Genomic DNA, 22,404 nt, shown 5'->3' with positions numbered 1-22,404 from the left:
TTTTGGTGGTTCATTGGAGATAAGAATCTCACAGACAGCCGGGCGCTGGTGGCTCACGCCTGTAATCCTAGCTACTCAGGAGGCTGAGATCTGAGGATCGTGGTTCAAAGCCAGCCTGGGCAAGAAAGACCATGAGACTCCTATCTCCAATAAACCACCAGAAAACCGGAAGTGGCTCTGTGGCTCAAGTGGTAGAGCGCTCGCCTTGAGCTGAAGAGCTGAGGGACAGCGCCCAGGCCCAGAGTTCAAGCCCCACGACCGACAAAAAAAAAAAAAAAAAAAAAAAAAGAATCTCACAGACGTTCTTATGCAAGCTGGCTTCAAAAGACAATCCTTATATTTCAGCCTGCTGAGTAGCTGGGATTATAGGCATGAGTTAGGATCATCCCACAAAGACTCACACAAACATTTCTTCCACAAGCCAGGCGCTGGTGGCTCATGCCTGTCATCCTAGCTACTCAGGAGGCTGAGATCTGAGGATTATGGTTCAAAGCCAGCCCAGGCAGGAACGTCCATGAGACTCTTATCTCCAATAAACCACTCAGAAAACCGGAAGTGGTGCTGTGGCTCAAGTGGTAGTGCTTGCTTTAAGCTGAAGAGTGCAGGGACAATGCCCAAGCTCAGAGTTCCAGCCCCACGACCAAAAACACCAACAACATACACAAAAAACCAAACATTTCTTCCACAGATTGGCAAGCCCACATATTGGCATGTAGACTGATTTACAGGTGCCCAGCAACAAACGCACATACCATGTACACTCCTAAGGCTGTTCACAGCACAGATACACACAGCTCAGCCCCACACCAGCACCCCTTGGCTTTGTAGGGTCCCCTTGCTCTGGGTGGGGCTCAGATGAGGCTATCCCTGGGAGCCTGCCTGCTGACTGCCTGCTCTGTGCCCATACCCAGGCCCGATCTTGTGGATTTCGGCAAACTCACCAAGTCCAACGCCAACTACAACCTGCAGAGAGCCTTCCGCACAGCTGAGCAGCATCTGGGGCTGGCACGTTTGCTGGACCCTGAAGGTCAGCCCTGGGTGACCCTAGCCCTGATTTCCTCCCTGGGGAGGGGGAATGGCCAAGATCAGTTCCTTCTCAGATTCCATCCCTTCTAGCACTGCCACAGCCCAGACTCAGTTCAAAATCCCACCTGTATCCCAGCCCTGCCTCCCCCTCGATTTCCCTTCCCACACCCTCCCCTTAGCTCTCCCAACCCCTTCTCCGGTATCTCCGATTTGATTTGTGTGTGTGTGTGTGTGTGTGTGTGTGTGTGTGTGTGTGTGTGTGTGTGTGTGTGCGTGTGCCAGTAGGTACTGTCCCATAGCTTTTTCACTCAAGGCTAGCACTCTACCACTTGAGCCACAGCTCCACTTATGGCTTTTGCTGGTTCATTAGCAGTAAGAGTCTCAGAAGCTGGGTGCCAGTGGCTCACGCCTGTAATCCTAACTACTTAGGAAACTGAGATCTGAAGATTACAGTTCAAAGCCAGCCTAAGCAGGAAAGTTCTGTGAGACCTCCAAAACAGGAAGTAGAGCTGTGGCTTAAGTGGTAGAGCACCAGCCCTGAGCAAAATAGCTCAAAGACAGCATCCAGGCTGTGAGTTCAAGCCCTAGGGCTCTCTCCCCCCCCCCTCCAAATAAACCAACAAACAAACAAATAAGGGGTTCAAAGATTTTCCTGCTTGGACTGCTCTGAACTACAATCCTCAGATCTCAGCCACCTGAGTATCTAGGATGACAGGCGTGAGCCACGGGCATGAGGTATAGACTAATCTCATCATGGTTTCTATGTGTCAGGCACAATTTAACTTCATGAGGTGGGTTCCCCCAGGGGACAGATACAAAAACCAAGGGACAGGCCATGTCACTGAAGGTCACAGCTACTGAAGTCTCCATCATGTGCCCTTTCTTCCCTCCCCGCCCCCCCCCCACCTCCCTTTCCTCTTCCCCCCAGATGTGAACATGGAAGCTCCGGATGAGAAGTCAATCATTACATATGTGGTGTCTTTCTACCACTACTTCTCCAAGATGAAGGCCCTGGCGGTAGAGGGCAAGCGGATTGGGAAGGTTAGGAGGAGCAGGGGAGCGGGCCTGGGAAGTGGCTGGGGCTAGGAGCCAATGACACTAAGTCCACCTTCCTTTACTGGCTCAGGTCCTGGATCAGGTGTTGGAGGTGGGAAAAATCATAGAGCGCTATGAGGAGCTGGCAGCCGAATTGCTGGCCTGGATTCATCGCACCATAGGTCTTATCAGCAACCAGAAGTTTGCCAACTCCCTGAGCGGGGTGCAGCAGCAGCTTCAGGCTTTCACGGCCTACTGCACACTGGAAAAGCCTGTCAAGTGAGACCCCAGCTCAGGAGGAAGGGAGAGGGGTTGGAGATGGAGGCATGGGAACAACACCGCCTGAGTTCATGCCCCTTCAAGGTTTCAGGAGAAGGGGAATTTGGAGGTGCTTCTCTTCAGCATCCAGAGTAAATTGCGTGCATGCAACCGTCGCCTCTTTGTGCCTCGGGAAGGCTGTGGCATCTGGGATGTTGACAAGGTAAGGCTGGGGGTGTAAAGGACAAACGAAGTTGTTGTTGTGCACTGTTCGAGAGAACACATTATAGACAGTATGAGTCAGATGCTTATTAGTTTATTAGATACTTTCTCAGGAGTTATAAGGAAACTTTGTTTTGTTTTGTTTTGTTGGGTCTTCAGCTCAGGTCTTCAGCTCAAAGCTTATGCTCTACCATTTGAGCCACAGCACCACTTCCAGCTTTCTGTAGTTTATTGGAGACAAGAGTCTCAGGAACTTTCCTGCCCAGGCTGGCTTTGAACCGCGATTCTCAGATCTCGGCCTCCTGAGTAGCTAGGATTACAGATGCGAGCCACCAGTGCCCTGCCACTTCTGGCTTTTTTTTTTTTTATTGGTTAAATGGCGATAAGAGTCTCATGGACTTTTCTTTTCTTTTCTTTTTTTTTTTTTTTGGGTCCGGTCGTGGGGCCTGAACTCTGGGCCTGGGCACTGTCCCCCAGCTCTTCAGCTCAAGGGTAGCACTCTACCACTTCAGTCACAGCGCCACTTCCGGCTTTTTTCTTTTTGCTTATGTGGTGCTGAGGAATCGAACCCAGGGCCTCAGGCATGCAAGGCAAGCGCTCTACCACTGAGCCACCTTCCCAGCCCTCTCATGGACTTTTCTACCCAGCCTGGCTTCCATCTGTGATCCTCAGATCTCAGCCTCCTAAGTAGCTAGGGTTACAGATATGAGCCATTGATGCTTGCTTACACTCCCCCCTCCCCTAATTTGCATTAAGGTCTTATCTCTGACAGAAATGGTCTCCAACAGGGTCATTAACGTGGGAGATAAGCTGGGTGCTGATGACTCTGGCCTGTAATTCCATCTACTCAGGACGCTGAGATCTGAGGATCGTGGTTTGAAACCATCCTGGGGAAGAAAAATCTGTGAGATTCTTATGTCCAATGAACCACCTCCAAACCAGAAATGGAGCTGTGGCTCAAGTAGTTGAGCACCAGCCCTGAGTAGAAAAAGCTAAAAAACAGCACCAGGCCCCGAGTTCAAGCCCTAGGACTGGCACAAAAGTAAAGTGGGAGATACTGTTGAAATCTGACTGAGTTTTGTCTTCCTCAGGCCTGGGGTCAGTTGGAGAAGGCAGAGCATGAGCGGGAGGCTGCCTTACGGGCTGAGCTGATCCGGCAGGAGAAGCTAGAACTGCTGGCCCAGAGGTTCGACCACAAGGTGGCCATGAGAGAGAGCTGGCTGAATGAGAACCAGCGTCTGGTCTCCCAGGTACACGGTGGAGCTGGGTTCCAGGGGAAGGGAGGGAACGTAGGACATATGGCGTTGAGATCAAGGGAACCTTGATCTCCTTAGCAATGGGGAAGGGTTGAACTCACCGCCTAGGTTGACAAATGATGGCAAGAAAGGTGTCTTAAGAGATGAGAGGAAGCCGGGTGCTGGTGGCTCACACCTGTCACCCTAGCTACTCAGGAGGCTGAGATCTGAGGATCGTAGATCAAAGCCAGCTAGGGCAGAAAAGACCATGGTGCTGTGGCTCAAGTGGTAGAAAAAGCCAAGGGACAGTGCCTGGGCCCTGAGTTCAAACTCCAGAACTGGCAACCCCCTCCCCCCAAAAAAGAGAGAGAAAGTGGAGCTGAACTCCAGGTGAACAGAAGAGGGAGCATGGTCCCCAGGAAACTAAAGAGGAAAGAATTTATTTCTTTGGAAATAGCGTTGTAACTGGTGTGGGAACTCAGCAGGATAGAATTGGGCTCCTAAGTAACGGAAGAGTAAACCAGACTCGAGGACAATGGGAAGATGGGGTCTGCTTCCTGGGTGACAAGCTGAGGGGTTAGAGATGCAGCAGAGGAGAGGGAGAGATTGGTCCCCAGCATCATGGAGGAGGTTAGGGCTCAGTTCCAAGGTAGGTGGGCAGGATGGGGCTGGTCTTCAAGGTAACAGGAAACTAGAACTGATTGTTAAGGTAATTGGAAGGTGGGGCTGGTTGCCAAGGTAACAGGAGGAAGGTAGGGCTGACTTCCAGGGGAGCTGAAGATGGTGGAGCTGGTTTCCATGGTAACTGGGAAAGATGGGGCTGGTCTCCAGGGCAACAGAGGATGGTAGTATTGGCAGGCAGGATAAGTAGAAAGTGGGGAGTACCTGGTATCTAGGGTGATGGGGAGTGGGGGGAGTAATCAGGGCCCAAGGTAACAGCTGGACTGCTGAGGCCCCATGCTGAGCATCTGGCCTGCACTATTCAGGACAACTTTGGGTACGAGCTGCCAGCCGTGGAAGCAGCCATGAAGAAGCACGAGGCAATCGAGGCAGACATCGCAGCCTATGAGGAGCGGGTGCAGGGCGTGGCCGAACTGGCTCAGGCATTGGCCACCGAAGGCTATTACGATGCCCGGCGTGTGGCGGCTCAACGGGACAGTGTCTTACGCCAGTGGGCTCTGCTGACCGGGCTGGTGGGTGCCCGGCGGACCCGCCTGGAGCAGAACCTGGCTCTGCAGAAGGTCTTCCAGGAGATGGTCTACATGGTGGACTGGATGGAGGAGATGCAGGTGGGGACCAGAGGAGGGACTGGAGGCCAGTGGTGGTTCTGGAGGACAGTGGGGTCAAAGAGGTAGAGATGGAGTGAGAGAGGCGAAGGACAGAGATTAAGAGACAGAGAGCCAGGCACTAGTGGCTCATGCTTGTAACTGCAGCTACGCAGGAGGCTGAGATCTGAGGATTGAAGTTCAAAGCCAGTCTGGGCAGGAAAATTCATAGGACTCTTATTTCCAATTAATCACAAACAAACAAACTCTAGAAGTAGAGATGTGGCTCAAATCCAGCCTTGAGCAAAAAAGCTAAGGGACAGTGTCGCGGGTCTAAGTTCAAGCCCCAGAACCAACACACACACACACACACACACACACACGCACACGTACACACACACACACACACACACACACACACACACACGACAGAGAGAACTAGAGTACAAGCACAAAGTTTGATTTGATCTCTTTAGATCTACAGAAAATTACATGCTGCTAATGTCAATTTGGGAACGAAAAGACATTGACAAAGATAAGTGAATAGCTGGGCATTAGTGGCTCATGCCTTCCATCCTAGAAACTCAGGAGGCTGAGATCTGAGGATTGTGTGGATAAAAGCTAGCCAGGCAGGAAAGTCCTTGACACTCTTATCTCCAATGAACCACCAAAAAGCCAGAAATGGAGCTGTGACTCAAGTGGTAGAGTGCTAGCTTTGAGCAAAAAAACCCTCAGGGACAGCACCCAGGCCCTGAGTTCAAGCCTCAGGATTGGTGTGCACGCACACGCGCATGCACACACACACACACACACACACACACACACACACGATAGATGGAGACAGACAGAAGGGATGGAAGGAGAAAGAGAAGACGACAAAGGAGCAGGAGTAGAGGTAAGGAGTTATGAGATGAAGGCAGAGAGGGGATCCCACCGAGATGGGGGGCCAGAAACAGAGGTGAGGGAGAAACACACCCAGGGAAAGTCAGAAACAAAGTCCACTCAGGCAGAGATCAGAGTTCCAACCATGATATCCTGTAGCAGAGGGCTGGTATGGGGGAGGGGATGAAATGGAATAGATGAGTGTCCTCCCGCCCGCCACCCCCCCTCCCCGGCCCCACAATGCCATATGCTTTGTGCTTCCTGCTCTACAGGCTCAGCTACTGTCCAGGGAGTGCGGACAGCATCTGGTGGAGGCGGACGACCTGTTACAGAAGCACGGACTGTTGGAGGGGGACATCGCGGCCCAGAGCGAGCGGGTAGAGGCTCTCAATGCTGCGGCCCTGCGATTCTCCCAGCTGCAGGGTAAGTCCAGGAGGAGGGGTGAGTTGAGGTGTCTGAGGATTGGCACTGATGGAGGTGAGGAGGATTCCTGAGAGACGGAAGAGAGTGAGAGCCTTGTCTGTGGAGACATGTAAGCAGAGACTAGGTTCTCTGTCCTTTTCCATTTCTGTCCAAGACTGGGACTTGAACTCAGTACCTGCTGCTTTCACTCATTGCCTGGAGCTCTACCAACTGAGCCATGCCTCCAACCCTGTGACTAGGATCTCATGTTCATTAGGAAATTTTGGAGAGAGGTTAGCCCCCCTGACCCCTTCCTGCTTTGAGATTCTACAGTAAATAGCCCATATTTATTGAGCATTTAAGGGCTCAGCCTTTCCCAGGTCAATCCCAGTGAACACCACTAAAAAAACAACATGCTGGGCACTGGTGGCTCATGCCTGTCACCCTAGCTACTCAGGAGGCTGAGATCTGAGAATCATGGTTCAAAGCCAGCCCAGGCAGGAAAATCCCTGAGAGTCTCCAATGAACCACCAGAAAACTGGAAGTGGAGCTGTGGCTAAAGTGGTAGAGTGCTAGCCTTGAGCAAAAAGAGCACAAGGACAGTGTCCAGGCCTACAGTTCAAGCTCCAGAACCAGAAAAAAAAGTCACCCCCCCCCAAAAAAATTGGATAAGATAATACCTAATCAAGACCTGTTTGATAATACCTAGTCAGGACCTGTTCAGTCAAGACCTGTTCAGTCAAGACCTGTTTGAAAGTAACGGATAGAAACTCAATGCACTCTATATGAAGGAGTCAAGAGAAGTATATTAGCCTATGTAACTAAATGACTAGGGAGGCATGTGGTTCTATAATGCTTTCAAGACTTAGTCTCTCTCTGTTTCAAGTGTCTGTGTTAGTGTCACTGTCAGTCAGTTCCTCCTCTTGTGGTGAAAAATTGGGGATGCTTCGTCCTTGTATCCACAACATCCCAACCACTTAACACACCCAGAAGGAGACAGTTCCCCTTTCTCTCAAGTAGTTCTGCCAAAAGGTCCAAGGAAGGATTTCATTGGCCCACTGTGTTTTCCATCTTCATTGCTCAGCCAATCATGTGGCACCAGGTCATGCAAGGCTTTCATTGGCCTATATCTATGTGATATGTCTGCCCGTTCCAGGGCTAAGAAGAGTGTCAGACCCCTGACTGAGAAAATCAGGAAGATGGGTCTCGCTTCTCGAAAGCAGAGCATGGGTGCTGATAGACAAAACTAAGATGGCATCTAGAAGGTTCCTGTTTACTGAAGCCAATGCCCATCAGTCAGAGAATGCCAGGAAGCTCTCTGTAATCCAACCAAGGTGGATTGGTTGGCTATGGGCATACTTGGGACACCACATAGCCTGTCAGTAAGAATCATTACAAGGAGGCTGAGTGTGATGGTATATGCCTGTAATCTCGGTTACTCAGGAGGTAGAGGTAGGAGAATCACCATCTCAATCTGGCCCAGGCAAAAGTGTAAGACTCTGTCAGAAACAGCATAAAACATAAAGGGCTGGCGTCATGGTTCAAGTGGTAGACATTTGTTTGGCAAGACATTTGTTTTGGCCCAGAGTTTAATCCCTGGTATACCAAAACAAAACACCCCACAAAACTTGCAAAAGGACTTTTTGGTGGGATTTGGTGCTGGCTTAGGTGAGGAGATGGGTCAATGCAGTGGGTGTTTTGGATAGGAATGAGAGGAAATTACATGATTGAATGTACATGGTAATTGCTTATTTTGTGTGTATGTGCTAGTACTGGTCTTGAACTTAGGGTTTGAGCACTGTCCCTTAGCTTTCTCACTCAAAGATGGTGCTCTACTACTTGAGCCACATGCACTCCAGTTCTGGCTCTTGGCTGGTTAATTGGAAATAAGAGTCTCATGGATCTGTCTGCCTGGGCTGGCTTCACTCCGTGATCCTTGGATCTCAGCTTCCTGAGTGGCTAGGATTACAGGTGTGAGCCACTGGTGCCTGGCTGTATTTATTATTTTTGTGTGTATGTGTTGGGATGGGATTGAATTTAGGGCCCTAATGTTGTCCTTTTATCTATTTTGCTCAAGGCTGGAGTTCTACCACCTTAGCCACACACATACCTCCACTTCTGGCTCTTTGCTGATTCATTGGAGATAGGAATCTCACAGACTTTAGTGCTTGGACTTGTCTTTGATCTGCGATCCTCAGGTCTCAGCTTCCGGAGTAGCTGGGATTACAGGCGTGAGCCACCGGGTGGGGTGGGGGGAAACACTCAGCCACAAAGATTTTCTAAATGATCTTCCTTTCTCTTACCTCGTGGGCCTTGGAGAAGGGACAGCTTCTAATGGGATGGAAAGGAGGTCTGGATAAGTAACGCGAGCATCATCTCCTCTCGGAGGTCCACACCCAACGCCACCCTCTCCTTCTCCAGGCTACCAGCCTTGCGACCCGCAGGTCATCTGCAATCGCGTGAACCACGTGCACGGCTGCCTGGCGGAGCTGCAGGCGCAGGCCGCCCGACGGCGCGGGGAGCTGGAGGCGTCGCGGAGGCTGTGGGCGCTGCTGCAGGAGCTGGAGGAGGCGGAGAGCTGGGCCCGGGACAAGGAGCGGCTCCTGGAGGCGGCGGCGGGGGCCGCGGCGGGGCCGGCGGCGGGGGGCGCGGCGGGGCCGGCGGCGGCGGCGGCGGGGGGCGCGCACGACCTGTCCAGCACCGCACGCCTGCTGGCCCAGCACAAGATCCTGCAGGGCGAGCTGGGCGGGCGGCGGGCGCTGCTGCAGCAGGCCCTGCGGCGGGGCGAGGAGCTGGCGGCGGCCGGCGGCGGCCCCGATCTGGGCCCCGGCGCCGACGCCGTGCAGCTGGCGGGTTTGGCGGAGCGCGCGGCGAGCGCCCGGCGCCGTTGGCAACGCCTGGAAGAGGCGGCGGCGCGGCGGGAGCGGCGGCTGCAGGAGGCGCGGGCCCTGCACCAGTTCGGAGCCGACCTGGACGGGCTCCTCGATTGGCTTCGCGATGCTTACCGTCTGGCAGCCGCCGGGGATTTCGGCCACGACGAAGCGTCCAGCCGGCGCCTGGCGCGCCAGCACCGCGCGCTCACCGGGGAGGTGGAAGCGCACCGCGGGCCCGTGGGCAGCCTGCGCCGCCAGCTGGCGACGCTAGGGGGCGCGAGCGGCGCGGGGCCGCTGGTGGTGGCGCTGCAGGTGCGCGTGGTGGAGGCCGAGCAGCTGTTCGCCGAGGTGGCCGAGGTGGCGGCGCTGCGGCGCCAGTGGCTGCGGGACGCGCTTGCCGTGTACCGCATGTTCGGCGAGGTGCACGCGTGCGAGCTGTGGATCGGCGAGAAGGAGCAGTGGCTGCTCGCCATGCGCGTGCCCGACTCCCTGGACGACGTCGAGGTGGTGCAGCACCGGTGAGCGCGCGCTCTGGGGTGGCGGGGTTGAGGGAGGGTGTCCCCCAGCCTCCGGATGCTTTGCTCAGTCCCCAGGCTCATCCTTAATGGGCTTTGTGACGATCTGGAGCTTGTCCAACCTCTCTGAACCTCTCATTTTGCCCATCTGTAAAATGGGGAGGAAAGCCAGGAGCCAGAGGCTCACGCCTGTCATCCTAGCTACTGGGGAGGCTGAGATCTGAGGATCGCAGTTCAAAGCCAGCCCCGGCAGGAAAGGCCATGAGACTCTTATTTCCAAGTAACCACCAGAAAACCGGAAATGGCGCTGTGGCTCAAGTGGTAGAGTGCTCGCCTTGAGTGGAAGAGCTGAGGGACAGAGTCCAGGCCCAGAGTTCAAGCCCCACTGCCAACGAAAAAAAAAAGGGGGGGGGACAGTTCCACAAACTGGTAGGAACATAAAATGAACTCAGGAGGGAGGGAGTGCGCTGGTGGCTCAAGCCTGTAATCCCAGCTACTCAGGAGGTTGAGCTTTGAGAATCACATGTTCAAAGTCAGCCTTGGGCAGGAAAGTCCTTGAGACTTTTACCTCCAATTAACTACCAAAAAGCCAGAAGTGGAGGTATGGCTCAAGTGGTAGAGCACCAGGCTTAAGGGGAAAAACCAAGGGAAAAGCCAGCCCTATCTCCACCTCTTGTCCCTCGCCTGCTTTACCTTTACCTCCCACCTTCCTGCTCCATGTATCATGCACCAAGTTGTCTGTGGCCTGACCTAAGCCTGAGTGTTAAATTAATGGGTGGAGGGCTGGGAAGTTGGCTCAGTGGTAGAGCGCTTGCCTTGCATGCATGAGGCCCTGGGTTCGATTCCTCAGCACCACATAAGCGAAAAGAAAAAAAGCCGGAAGTGGCACTGTGACTCAAGTGGTAGAGCGCTAGCCTTGAGCTGAAGAGCTGAGGGACAGCGCCCAGGCCCAGAGTTCAGGCTCCACGACCGGACCCCCCAAAAAAATGGGTGGACATCTGTCCTCTACCTACCCCCACCCCAGCATCTTATCCATACATTCATCCATGCATGTATGCATGCATGCATGCACAGGGATTTTTCTGAGTTCATCTCCAATTCCAGAGCTGGGCTTGAATAACTGTGCCCACAATTATCCAGTTGTTTTATACATTTTGTTTTTTTTACAAGAGCAGACCATGCTCAGTCCCCTGGCAAGCCATGTGGAGGGGCAGGTTGGAGCAAGAAACAGCTGGAAATTTAGAGAGGCAGCTAGGTTGGGGACTCGTGTTGGAAGGAGATAGGCTTGAACTATAGTTAAGAGTACAAAGCCAGGTGCCAATGGCTCACGCCTGTAATCCTAGCTTACTCAGGAGGCTGAGATCTGAGGATGGTGGTTCAAAGCCAGCCTGGTAGAAAAGTCCGTCAGACTCTTATTTCCAATAAACCACCAGAAAACTGGAAGTGGCGCTGTGGCTCAAATGGTAGAGCGCTAACCTTGAGCTGAGGAGCTAAGGGACAGCACTCAGGCCCAGAGTTCAAGCCCCATAACCAAAAAATAAATAAAATAAAAGAGTCCAAGTAAACTGGCCCTGGCCTGGGGGCTGATGGACTGGGATCGAGGTGCTAATCAAGGCCCAAGGGGGTCAGTTAATCTTGGAAGAGGAAGGCCAGGGCAAAGTCACAATGGCCATGAGAGCCCCAAGGAAATGTATAGCACGCTTTAAGGTTAGAGGTAGATCAAAAAGGAGTTTAGGCTGGTGACTGAATTGTGACTGGTGGTCAGGAGTTCGAGGTGTGGGGTCTGAAGATGTGGGGGGTGGGTGAGATGGGCCAGGGAGGGTGTGATGGACAGCCCATAGTCTCAGGATGAGGTGCTTAAGCAACCAAACATGTCTGTAGCCAATCAAAGAGGAGGAACTGGCAAAGGATTCTGGGAAATAGCTGGAAAGGTAGGACCAGAGCCAGGAAAGGGGAAGTGAATCAAGACTCAGGGCAGGGCTCCAGAAGTCTGACCCATGAGCACCTCCATCCTCTTTTTCAGATTCGAGAGCCTAGACCAGGAGATGAATAGTTTCATGAGTCGCGTCCTGGATGTGAACCACACGGTCCAAGAGCTCGTGGAAGGAGGTCACCCCAGTTCAGATGAGGTGCGCTCTTGCCAGGACCACCTCAACAGCAGGTAAATGGGGACTGGGCCTGGAAGTTCTTCCTGATATTGTACACTGGTTTTTCCCATCTTTCTCTTCATATTCAACCACCATGATAATCAAACCAAATTGTAGCAAATTGGTAGCCTCCTCCTTCAACTTTTCCTCCATCTCCTCGTCCTCCATCTCCTCCTCCTCCTCCTTCTTTTTCTTGTTGATTGTGGGGTTTAAACTCAGAGCCTGAGCACTGTCCCTGTCCACCTTTGTGCTCAAGGCTGCATTCTAACACTTGAGCCACAGTGCTATTTCCAAGTTTTGAGTGAATGGGTCTCATGGGAACTTCTGTGCCTGGGCTGGCTTCAAATCACAGTCCTCAGATCTCAGCCTCCTGAGTAGCTAGGATGACAGGCGTGAGCCACTGGCAACCAGCTCCAACTGGTTTCTTTCTTCTTAAAACACTTCCTGAATGTTCACTGTGGGTAGAGCTCATAAATTGTGTGTGCATGTGCGTGTGTGTGTGAGAGAGAGAGAGAGAGAGAAAGAGAGAGAGAGAGAGCATGTGTGCCAATACTGGGGCTTGAACTCAGCACTTGGGTGCTGTCCCTGAGCTTTTTCACTCAAGGCTGGTGCTCTGCCACTTGAACCACAGCTCCACCTCTGGCTTTTTGCTGGTTAACAGGAGATCAATATCTCTGCCCCCCACCCCCGGCTGGCTTCAAATATCTCCCCCCTCCCCCCACCCTCTGCTGGCTCCAAACAGCCATCCTCAGATCTGAGCCTCCTTAGTTGCTTGGATTACAGGCTTGCGCTACCAGTGTCTGGCTTGCTCTGCATCCAGGACCTGTTTGCTCGAAGCTGTGTGCTGGATGGGGCTCCATTTTAACAGGCTAACGGGTCTTTTCCAAGTCCGGGCGGGCCGTGGCCTGGCTTCTCTTCGGGATGGATGGGTGGGGCTGGGGGGAGGGCCCCTCCCTGCATAAGCCGAGCCCCTGCCCTCCCTTCGCCCTCTTTCCCCTGGGCAGGTGGAACCGCATTGTGGAGCTGGTGGAGCAGCGCAAAGAGGAGGTGAGCGCGGTGCTGCTGGTGGAGAACCACGTGCTGGAGGTGGCGGAGGTGCGCGCCCAGGTGCGGGAGAAGCGGCGGGCGGTGGAGAGCGCACCCCGGGCCGGCGGCGCCTTGCAGTGGCGCCTGAGTGGCCTAGAGGCGGCTTTGCAAGCGCTGGAGCCACGCCAGGCGGCCCTCCTGGAGGAGGCGTCCCTGCTGGCCGAGCGCTTCCCAGCGCAGGCGGCGCGGCTGCACCAGGGCGCCCAGGAGCTGGGGACCGAGTGGGGCGCCTTGGCGAGCTCGGCCCAAGCCTGCGGCGAGGCGGTGGCGGCGGCCGGGCGGCTGCAGCGTTTCCTGCACGACCTGGATGCTTTCCTGGACTGGCTGGTGCGTGCCCAGGAGGCAGCGGGGGGCAGCGAGGGGCCCCTGCCCAGCAGCCTGGAAGAGGCCGATGCACTGCTGGCGCGCCACGCTGCCCTCAAGGAGGAAGTGGGTCAGCGCGAGGAGGATTACGCGCGCATCGTGGCGGCCAGCGAGGCGCTGTTGGCGGCCGACGGCGCCGAGCTGGGCCCGGGCCTGGCTCTCGATGAGTGGCTCCCACACCTGGAAATTGGCTGGCACAAACTGCTGGGCTTGTGGGAGGCGCGCCGGGAGGCCCTGGTTCAGGCCCACGTCTATCAGCTCTTCCTGCGTGACTTGTGCCAGGCGCTCGCTGTGCTGCGCAATCAGGTGCCAACTCACAGGGGGTATGGGGCTGGCATGGGTGGGGGTCCTGGGCCCCCTGTGGGGACGGTGGGAAGTGATCTAAGTGCGTGATCTAATTTCCAGATCATTCTGGGAAGGGAACCAAATATAAGAATTTAGAGGATAGAAAGCCTCAGTTCAGGGGCTGGGAAGGTGGCTTAGTGGTACAGTGCTTGCTTAGCACGCATAAAGCCCTGGGTTCAATTCCTCAGAAAAATCTAGAAGTGGCACTGTGGTTCAAGTGGTAGAGTGTTCGTCTTGAGCAAAGGAAGCTCAGGGACAGTGCCCCAGGACTGGCAAAAGAAAAGAGGGGGAGGGGGTCTGGGAATGTGGCAATGTGGCTTAGTGGTAGAGTACTTGCCTAGCATGCATGAAGCCCTGGGTTCGATTCCTCAGTACCACATACACAGAAAAGCCATAAGTGACGCTGTGGCTCAAGTGGTAGAGTGCTAGCCATGAGCAAAAGAAACTCAGAGACAGTGCCCAGGCCCTAAGTTCAAGCTCTAGGACTGGAAAAAAAAAAAAAAAAGAAAAAGGAAAGAAACTTTCAGTTTAGCCGGGCGCTGGTGGCTCACACCTGTAATCCTAGCTGCTCAGGAGGCTGAGATCTGAGGATCACCTGTTCAAACCTAGCCTGGATGGGAAAGTCCTTGAGACTCTTATCTCCAATGAATCTCTCTCTTCCTCTCTCTCTCTCTCTCTCTCTCTCTCTCTCTCTCTCTCTCTCTCTCTCTCTCTCTCTCTCTCTCTCTCTCTCTCTCTCTCTCACACACACACACACACACACACACACAGAGCCATAAGTGGAGCTGTGGCTCAAGTGGTAGATCACCAGCCTTGAGTGGAAAAAGCCAAGCAAGAGTGTAAAGCCCTGAGATCAAGCCCCTAGTTCCAGCATACACACACACACAAAGCTAAAAACCAAGGCAAAATCAAGAGCTGACAGCAGGTATACGCTATGGGCACCAAGTGCAGTTGAAGGATATACTTGCTAGTTTGGCAGAGACTGATAGTTTCAGAGACTTAAAAAAAGAGGAGACCGCCCTGGTGCTATCTAGAGGTCAGGCAGAGCATTCAAGCATGAGCAAAGGCCTTGAGGTAAGGCCATTTCTGGCATGGTGCACTTGAACCCAGGAAAGGGGAATGGGAAGAGTGATTGGTACTTGGATGGTAGCTGGAGCTGGAGGAAGCTGACCTGTGTTCCCTTTCATTCCCAGGAGGTGGCGCTGTCCCGCGCAGAGCTCCCAGGCACGGTAGAGTCTGTAGAAGAAGCCATAAAAAGACACAGGGATTTTCTCACCACGATGGAGCTGAACCAGCAAAAGATGCAGGTGGCGGTGCAGGCTGCCGAGGGCCTGCTGCGGCAGGGCAACGTCTACGGGGAGCAGGCCCAGGACGCTGTGACCCGGCTGCTGGAGAAGTAGGTCCTCACACGGAGGGGGCCCGGGACAGGCATGCGCTCATGCCAATGTGGGACCCATACCTTTTAGAAACCTGGGCCTACACTGTGAGCAGAGGCCAGGCTGACTGGAGATGGATGTCTGGGCCTGGGTCCAGCCTGCTAAGTGTTCTCAGGGCAACACCTGTCCCCCCCCACCTCCCTATGCCCTGTGGGGGCATCATCCTGCCTCCCTGTGCTCCAATGCCATCTCTCTCTTCTCTCTTTGCATTTCTGCCATCCCCTGTCTGTCTACCAGACTGATTTCCTGGTGGCATCTGACCATTTCTCTGCCTGTCCCTAACTGGGGTCTCCCAACTTCCTCCGTCACTTCCCTCCCTCTTCCCCTCTCTTTCATTGTCTGAAACTGCTTCTCTTTGTGCATATATGTGCTGCTACTGGGGCTTGAACTCAGGGCCTGGACACTGTCCCTGACCTTTATGTGCTCAAGGCTATCACTCTACCACCTGAGCCACATTTCTACTTTTTTTGGTGGTTCATTGGAGATAAGAGTCTGTGGATTTTTCCCACCCAGGCTGACTTTGAACTGTGAGCCACAGATCTGCCTCCTAAGTAGTTAAGATTACAGGTGTGAGGGGCTGGGAAGGTGGCTCAGTGGTAGAGCGCTTGCCTTGCATGCCTGAGGCCCTGGGTTCGATTCCTCAGTACCACATAAGCAAAAAGAAAAAAGCCGGAAGTGGGGCTGTGGCTCAAGTGGTAGAGCGCTAGCCTTGAGCTGAAGAGCTGAGGGACAGCGCCCAGGCCCAGAGTTCAGGCCCACGACAAAAAAAAAAAAAAAAGAGAAAAGATTACAGGTGTGAGCCATCCATGCTGGGCTCTTTCCTCCTCCCCTTCCCCCTCCCCCTCCCCTTCCTTCCTTTCTTCTTTTCCTCTTCCTCCTCCTCCTCATCTTCCTCCTCCTCCTCCTTCTCCTCCTCCTCCTCCTCCTCCTCCTCCTCCTCCTCCTCCTCCTCCTCCTCCTCTTCCTCCTCCTCCTCCTCATCCTCCTTCTTCTGGATTTACCAGGTACTACACAAGTGTTCTACTACTGAGCCACATTCCCTAGCTGTCTGTTTCTCTTTCTCCTCCACCTCTTTCCTTGTCTTTGTGCCCCTATGGGTCTCTGTCAATATTTCTCTCTTGAGGTCTCTGCTTTTTTTGGTCTCTGGCCATGTTTATGTGTCTGTGTCTCTATATTAATACCTCAGGCTCTTTTTGCCCCCCCTCCATCTCTCTCCTTTTTTACTTAGTTTTAGTTTCTGAGTATCTTTTACTTTATCTTTAGTTCTGTATTATTTCTGGGCTTGACTCTCTTTTTTTCCCCATTTTTGCTTAATTTATTTTGACTCTCTTTTTCCCCTGATTATGTGTGTGTGTGTGTGTCTGTGTCTGTATACGTGCATGCCAGTCCTGGGGCTTGAGGGCCTGAGCACCATTTCTGAGTGTTTGTGCTCAAGGCTAGTGCTCTACCATTTTGAGCCACAGCACTGTTACTGGCTTTTGATTAGTATATTGGCTGGACCTTCCTGCCCAGGTTAGCTTTGAACCATGATCCTCAGATCGCAGTCTTCTGAATAGCTAAGATTACAGGTGTGAGGCACCTGTTTTCATTACCTCTGTCTCTCCAGATTTGTCTAATTCTCTCTGTCTCACTGCAGTCCAGTCCCTGCCTCTGTCCCACCTCCTCCTCCACCCTTTCCTCCCCCTCCTCCTCTTAAATTTTTGTGTCTCCCCACCAGGGTTTCTCCCAACCCTTCCCTCTCCCATCCCTAGGAGCCAAGAAAACCAATTAAGAGCCCAGCAGTGGATGCAGAAGCTATACGACCAGCTTGGACTGCAGCACTTTCTCCGAGACTGCCATGAGGTAGGACCTCCAGCTGGGCCCCCGGGGGCCTGGCAGGGAAGGGGGGCAGTGGTGTCCCCTTTCCTGGGGAGGGACTTGCTCCCTGGCAGAGGTGTGTGGGGGTGGGGACGCCCCATCCAAGTGGGTCGTGGAGCGATGCTCCCCCTGCGCCACCAGGGGGCGCGCGGGAGCCCGGTCTCAGTGCGCATGCCCCGCGGCGCTGGCCCGCCCACGCCGGCTCCAGGGGACAGGGGTGGGGCCCGGGCGCCCCTGGCAACGGCGCGCGCCCGCGCCTACGGGTCCCGCGGGGACGAGCACTGATCTCACCTCTCTAGAGGTCTGAGAAAAGCGATCTGTTCCAGGAGCTCCATAGAGTGGGGGTGGGGTTTTGGACAGTTGGGGGTGGACCTTGACTCAAACTTTGGGCCCCCTCCCCACAACTCTAAAAGCGTTCTGGAATCTAACGTCTTCTACACACACCTAAGGCCGGGTCCCTATCAGAGATGATGATTCAGGAGACTGGCTGCTTCCCCTTCCTTCTAGAACTGTGGTAGACTCTGCTCACATTAGATACGGCCCAGTATTTCCCTAACCTCTAAAGAGAGACAATCCTAGCCCCAAAGATCTTCCATCTGAGCCCCTTCCCCCCCCCAGATCCTCCACCTGAGCCCCAGATCCTCCACCTGAGCTCCTTCCCCCCAGACCCTCCACCTGAACCCCTTCTCCCCAGATCTTCCACCTGAACCCCTTCCCTCCATCCTCCATCTGGGCCTCTTCCCCCCAGATCCTCCACCTGAGCCCCTTCCTCCCCCCCTCCTCCATCTGAGCCCCTCCTCCGCCCTGGATCAGTATGATGAACCGGAGATGGCTTTGGAGTCAAGTCCTTGTTCTCCTCCCACCCCAACTAACGATAGTTCCACAGGGAACCCCCAAACACGCCATGGACGAGGGGACCTCCGCACCCCACCCTCCTCCACGCGCAGGTGGCTAGGCCAGGACGCGAGCCCAGCGGGGATGGTTGTCCTGCGCGCCCCCGCCCCGCAGACGGTCCTGGAGTATTACAACAGATGTTCCAGGTCCCCGTCCCCTATTTCCTTCCTCCATCTGGATCGCCAGATGCCTCAGGGGGTGCCTCGCATCTCCTCGAGTCCTCCCCACCCCGGGGCTCAGGTTCCCCCCACCCTCGCCATTGCATTTGGTCCAGTGCGCCCCCCCCCAACTCCTGAGACCGGAGAGTGTCCTAGACCCAGAGGTCCCCACGGGAGCCGGCTCAAAATCCCCTACCTCCCCCCAGCGTCAGGGGGAGTGGTGAGTCCTCCTTCACCCCAATTAGGGCCTCCTCCCCCGCCCCCCCCGCATGGAGGCGGGCCCGGAGGCCGGGGTGGGGGGGGAGAAGGCGCGCGCGCGGGCGGGCGCGCGTCCGCGGCGCGGGGGCGAGGAGGGAGGGGGCGCGCGCCCGCCGCAGCTCCGCCGCCGTCCCCGCCGCGGACTCCCCGCCACTGCCGCCGCCGCCGCCGCCGCCAGGTCTCGGGGGCGCCGGGGGGGGGGGGCGGCGCGCGCGCCCGCGGGCGGGGCGGGGGGCGGGCGGGGGCGGGCGGGGCCGCAGCGGGGACCCCCGCCCTGGGGGAGGGGCGAGGGCGCCGAGAGCTGTCCGCGGTGCTGGCGCGGGGCGGCGCGGGCGCGGGCGGGACTTGGGGAGCGGGGAGGGGGGGAGGGAGGGGGTCCCCCAGGAGAGGGAGGGGACGGGGGCCACTTAACAGACCTCCTGCTAGGGGAGTCCGCTATCTTTGGGGGCTCAGCCTCTGGGGGGGGGGCTCTGCTCTGGGTCAGGAGGGCGATGTGAGGTTTGCCGTGGGGTTGTCCATCTTCCGGGGTTCTGGCGGGGGGTCTGTGTCAGCTGCGGGTGATGGGGGGGGTGAATCACTTTTGCGGGGGCCTCTGCTCTTGGCGATAGGGTTCGCGGATTGAATCTGTGTTTGGAGGGGAGGGTGACTGACTTGGGGTGTCTTGGTCATTGGGGAGTTCGGCTTTATCCGCAGTGATAAGAGGTGGTAATTACTTTTTTGGGGGAGGGGGGAGGTCGTTACCTGGAGGACCGGTACCGTCTCCTCCCTGGGGGGCTTTGCCTTCGCCGTGGGCTCTGGCTGCCAGGGAACTCTGCCCTGCGTTGGGGCAGCTGGGGATTGATTGATCTGGGGACTGGGCATTTGTGCGTGCCTGTGTGTGTGTGTGTGTGTGTGTGTGTGTGTGTGTGTGTCCCCCTGGGGAGCAAATACTTAAGGGGTGCGGGGTGGGGCCTGGCCAGCTTGGGAATTGTCCTTCGGTATGACAGCATCTGCCTCCGGGGACCGTGGTGTTGGAGTCCGTGGTGTTTCTCTCTCTCTCTCTCTCTCTCTCTCTCTCTCTCTCTCTCTCTCTCTCTCTCTCTCTCTCTCTCTCTCTCTCTCTCTCTCTCTCTCGGAGGGGGGAGGAGGAGGATCTTATGACTAGATGGGGGGGGAGGAGCAAGCTTGTCTCAGGTGTCAGGTCTGGCCATAGCAAAGAGGTTGTAGCTTGGTGGGGGGGGGGGGATCGTCCTGTCTTGCCTTTTATTTGTATTTATTTATTTTCTTGGAGAAGGTCTCGGAAAACCCCTGGTCCTGTGTGCAGGGAATTGAGCGGATGCCGTGATTACATTTTGAATGGTTTTGTTGCTGGTTTCTGTTTGGGGAGCAGAGTGTCAGAGAGGTTTGGTTTAATTTACCTTGGAGAGTCTAGGGCTGGATTTTGGGGGGCTTGGCTGGTTCGGGGAGCAAGAAGGCAGCCTTGTTGCTCTCATTTTTTTGGGTGAAGGTGCAAAAGGATTAGCTTTGATTGGGAATTTAAGCTGATCATGGTTTGGGGAACCACGACCTGGATTTAGGGAGCCCTGTGGGTTCCTCTTGGGGGGGAACACTGGAATTCAGTTGTGTAGGATTGGGTCTGCATTAGATGGGGGGCTATTGGGGTTCAATCTGGCTGCATTGGTGTGAGTGCTGGAGTTAGGTGGAGGGAGTATATTAGAAGAGGGTGAAGATCTTGAACCAATCCTTAGGTAGGGGAGCAGGTGACTGAATTGATAGGTCTAAGCTTGGGGCTGGGAGCTGAATTGGGAGTTTGCTAGATTTGTTTGGAGAGCTTGTTTTGGTGCTGACCATGCCCCTGGTCTTGCGTGGAGACTTGTCCAGTCTCAGGACAGGCGAACTGAAGGATTTGCTAGTATTTGGGGACCTTTCCATACATATTCTACAGAGGACATAGCTTGAGTTTGTCCCTCTCCAACCACCCAGCCACCACCAATGTAAAGGCCTCCCTTGCAAAGATTTGCCCATCTCTACCTCGTTTGGATGGTTCAGCCACCTGCTCTCCCATCCCCCCCCCACCTACCATAACAGCCCAGGATCTGACAAATGGGGTTTCCTGTAAAGGCTGAGATGGGGTGGGGGTGGGGGTGGCTGAAACATCCTGCCATGCCCTGCACAGCTGGATGGCTGGATCCACGAGAAAATGCTGATGGCGAGGGACGGCACACGTGAAGACGGCCACAAGCTTCACAAGAGATGGCTCCGGCACCAGGCATTCATGGCCGAGCTGGCTCAGAATAAGGAGTGGCTGGAGAAGATCGAGAGGGTGAGGATCCCCAAGGCCCCTCTGCCTCATTTCCCATGCCTCTCCGCGGCCATCCTGCTGACCTTGCACCCCTGAACTGGTTCAAGCCAGCTCTGTGTCCTCCTAGCAGTGCAACCTCTTTGAGCCTCAGTTTACCCATCCACCTGCAAAATGGCCAGCCTCTCTTCTAAATGATACATTCTGTTTGTGAATTCTTCCACCTCCTGAGGCTTGAACTCAGAGCTTCATCCTCTCCCCTCATCGTCCCTCCCTCCCTCCCTCCCTCCCTCCCTCCCTCCCTCCCCCCCTCTCTCTTTTCCCTAGTTAATTGGAGATAAGAGCCTCTAAGATTGATCTCCCCAGGCTAGGAATGTGGCTTAGTGGTGGAGTGCTTGTCTAGCATGTATAAAACCCTGGGTTCCATTCCTCAGCATCACATAAACAACAAAAAAAGTGGAAGTGGTGCTGTGACTCAAGTGGTAGAGCACTAGCCTTGAGCACAGAGAGGGCTGGGCACAGAGCCCAGGCTCTGAGTTCAAGCCCCAGGACTAGAAGAAAAAAAACAAAACCTGTGATCCTCAGATCTCAGCCTCCTGTTGTGAGCCATCAGCACCCGGCTTGTGGTAGTATTTTTAATATGTAAGATCCATGTGGCTGAGCCGGGCGCTGGTGGCTCACGCCTGTAATCCTAGCTACTCAGGAGGCTGAGATCTGAGGATCATGGTTCAAAGCCAGTCCGGGCAGGAGAGACCGTGAGACTCCTATCTCCAATAAACCACCAGAAAACTGGACGTGGCGCTGTAGCTCAAGTGGTAGAGCGCTTGCCTTGAGCTGAAGAGCTGAGGGACAGCGCCCAGGCCCAGAGTTCAAGCCCCACGACCGACAAAAAAAAAAAAAGATCCATGTGGCTTTGGGCTACCAAAGTACTGGATCATTTTGGAGGCATCCAGGTAGAGAATTACTTACGATCCAACTCCCAAATCTACCTTTACTGCCCATGTAACTGTAACTCCTCTGTACGGTATTCTCACACACACACACACAAAAAAAACTACCCTTACTCTGCCTGAACCCCTAGACCTGCAAGCCCTGGAAACCCCCAATCTTCTTCCTCAGATGAAGAGATGGAGATTGTCCTTATACCTTGAAATAGCCATTGGTACCTCATAAATGGTAGCATAGAGCCAAGTCCAGTTTTCTGGACTAGGAGTTAAATGGAAATTCATTCTTTGCCTCTTGATCACTCTCTTCTATCTCTCCATTCTGCCCGCCTCTTCTTCCTCACTTCCTGCCCTCTACCACTGCCGCAGGAAGGCCAGCAACTGATTCAGGAAAAGCCAGAGCTGGCAGCCTCTGTGAGGAAGAAGCTGGGTGAGATCCGGCAATGCTGGGCCGAGCTGGAGAGCACCACCCAGGCCAAGGCCCGGCAGCTCTTTGAGGCCAGCAAAGCAGACCAACTTGTGCAGAGTTTCGCAGAGCTGGATAAGAAACTTCTTCACATGGAAAGTCAACTGCAGGATGTGGATCCTGGTGGGGACCTGGCCACTGTCAACAGCCAACTCAAGAAGCTGCAGGTATGGATGGCTGGGGATGTTCAGGTTCCACCCCCCCCCCCCCACCAATGTATTTCAACCTGAAGGGATTTAATGCTGGGATTTATTATTTCAAGCTTGTGGAAGAGCTGGAAGAGCACAAAGGGAATACTGAGGCAGTATTTGTTAGCGATAACTGTTAGAAGCAGTCACTACTCACAGGGCATGGAAAGGAAGCTGGGCACTGGTGGCCCACACCTGTCATCCTAGATACTCAGGAGGCTGAGATCTGAGGATCGCAGTTCAAAGCCAGCTCAGGTAGGAAAGTCTGTGA

At 54.7% G+C, this 22,404-nt stretch overlaps 1 protein-coding gene across 2 annotated transcripts in view; it reads left to right on the top strand.

The window, feature by feature from the left end:
* LOC138811212 (spectrin beta chain, non-erythrocytic 4-like) overlaps positions 1-22,404 on the top strand; it is a 60,475-nt gene that overhangs the window by 8,913 nt on the left and 29,158 nt on the right. Inside the window, exons 7-20 of one of the 2 annotated variants that reach the window (XM_069998892.1) lie at positions 912-1,027; positions 1,955-2,067; positions 2,153-2,340; positions 2,425-2,542; positions 3,633-3,791; positions 4,763-5,065; positions 6,196-6,346; positions 8,747-9,716; positions 11,737-11,874; positions 12,865-13,615; positions 14,848-15,050; positions 16,842-16,932; positions 20,413-20,559; positions 21,849-22,112. In XM_069998892.1, coding sequence (XP_069854993.1) covers positions 912-1,027; positions 1,955-2,067; positions 2,153-2,340; positions 2,425-2,542; positions 3,633-3,791; positions 4,763-5,065; positions 6,196-6,346; positions 8,747-9,716; positions 11,737-11,874; positions 12,865-13,615; positions 14,848-15,050; positions 16,842-16,932; positions 20,413-20,559; positions 21,849-22,112 — 3,712 coding nt within the window. Of the gene's footprint in view, positions 1-911; positions 1,028-1,954; positions 2,068-2,152; positions 2,341-2,424; positions 2,543-3,632; positions 3,792-4,762; positions 5,066-6,195; positions 6,347-8,746; positions 9,717-11,736; positions 11,875-12,864; positions 13,616-14,847; positions 15,051-16,841; positions 16,933-18,357; positions 18,436-20,412; positions 20,560-21,848; positions 22,113-22,404 lie in introns of those variants that run through there. The other variant, XM_069998893.1, reaches the window with a different exon arrangement.

Source organism: Dipodomys merriami, unplaced genomic scaffold (assembly GCF_024711535.1).
Source record: "Dipodomys merriami isolate MVZ:Mamm:240054 unplaced genomic scaffold, mDipMer1.0.p SCAF_52, whole genome shotgun sequence".
Lineage (NCBI taxonomy): Eukaryota > Metazoa > Chordata > Mammalia > Rodentia > Heteromyidae > Dipodomys > Dipodomys merriami.
The sequence above is the reverse complement of the archived record's forward strand: the minus strand, read 5'-3'. Positions and strand labels throughout refer to the sequence as shown.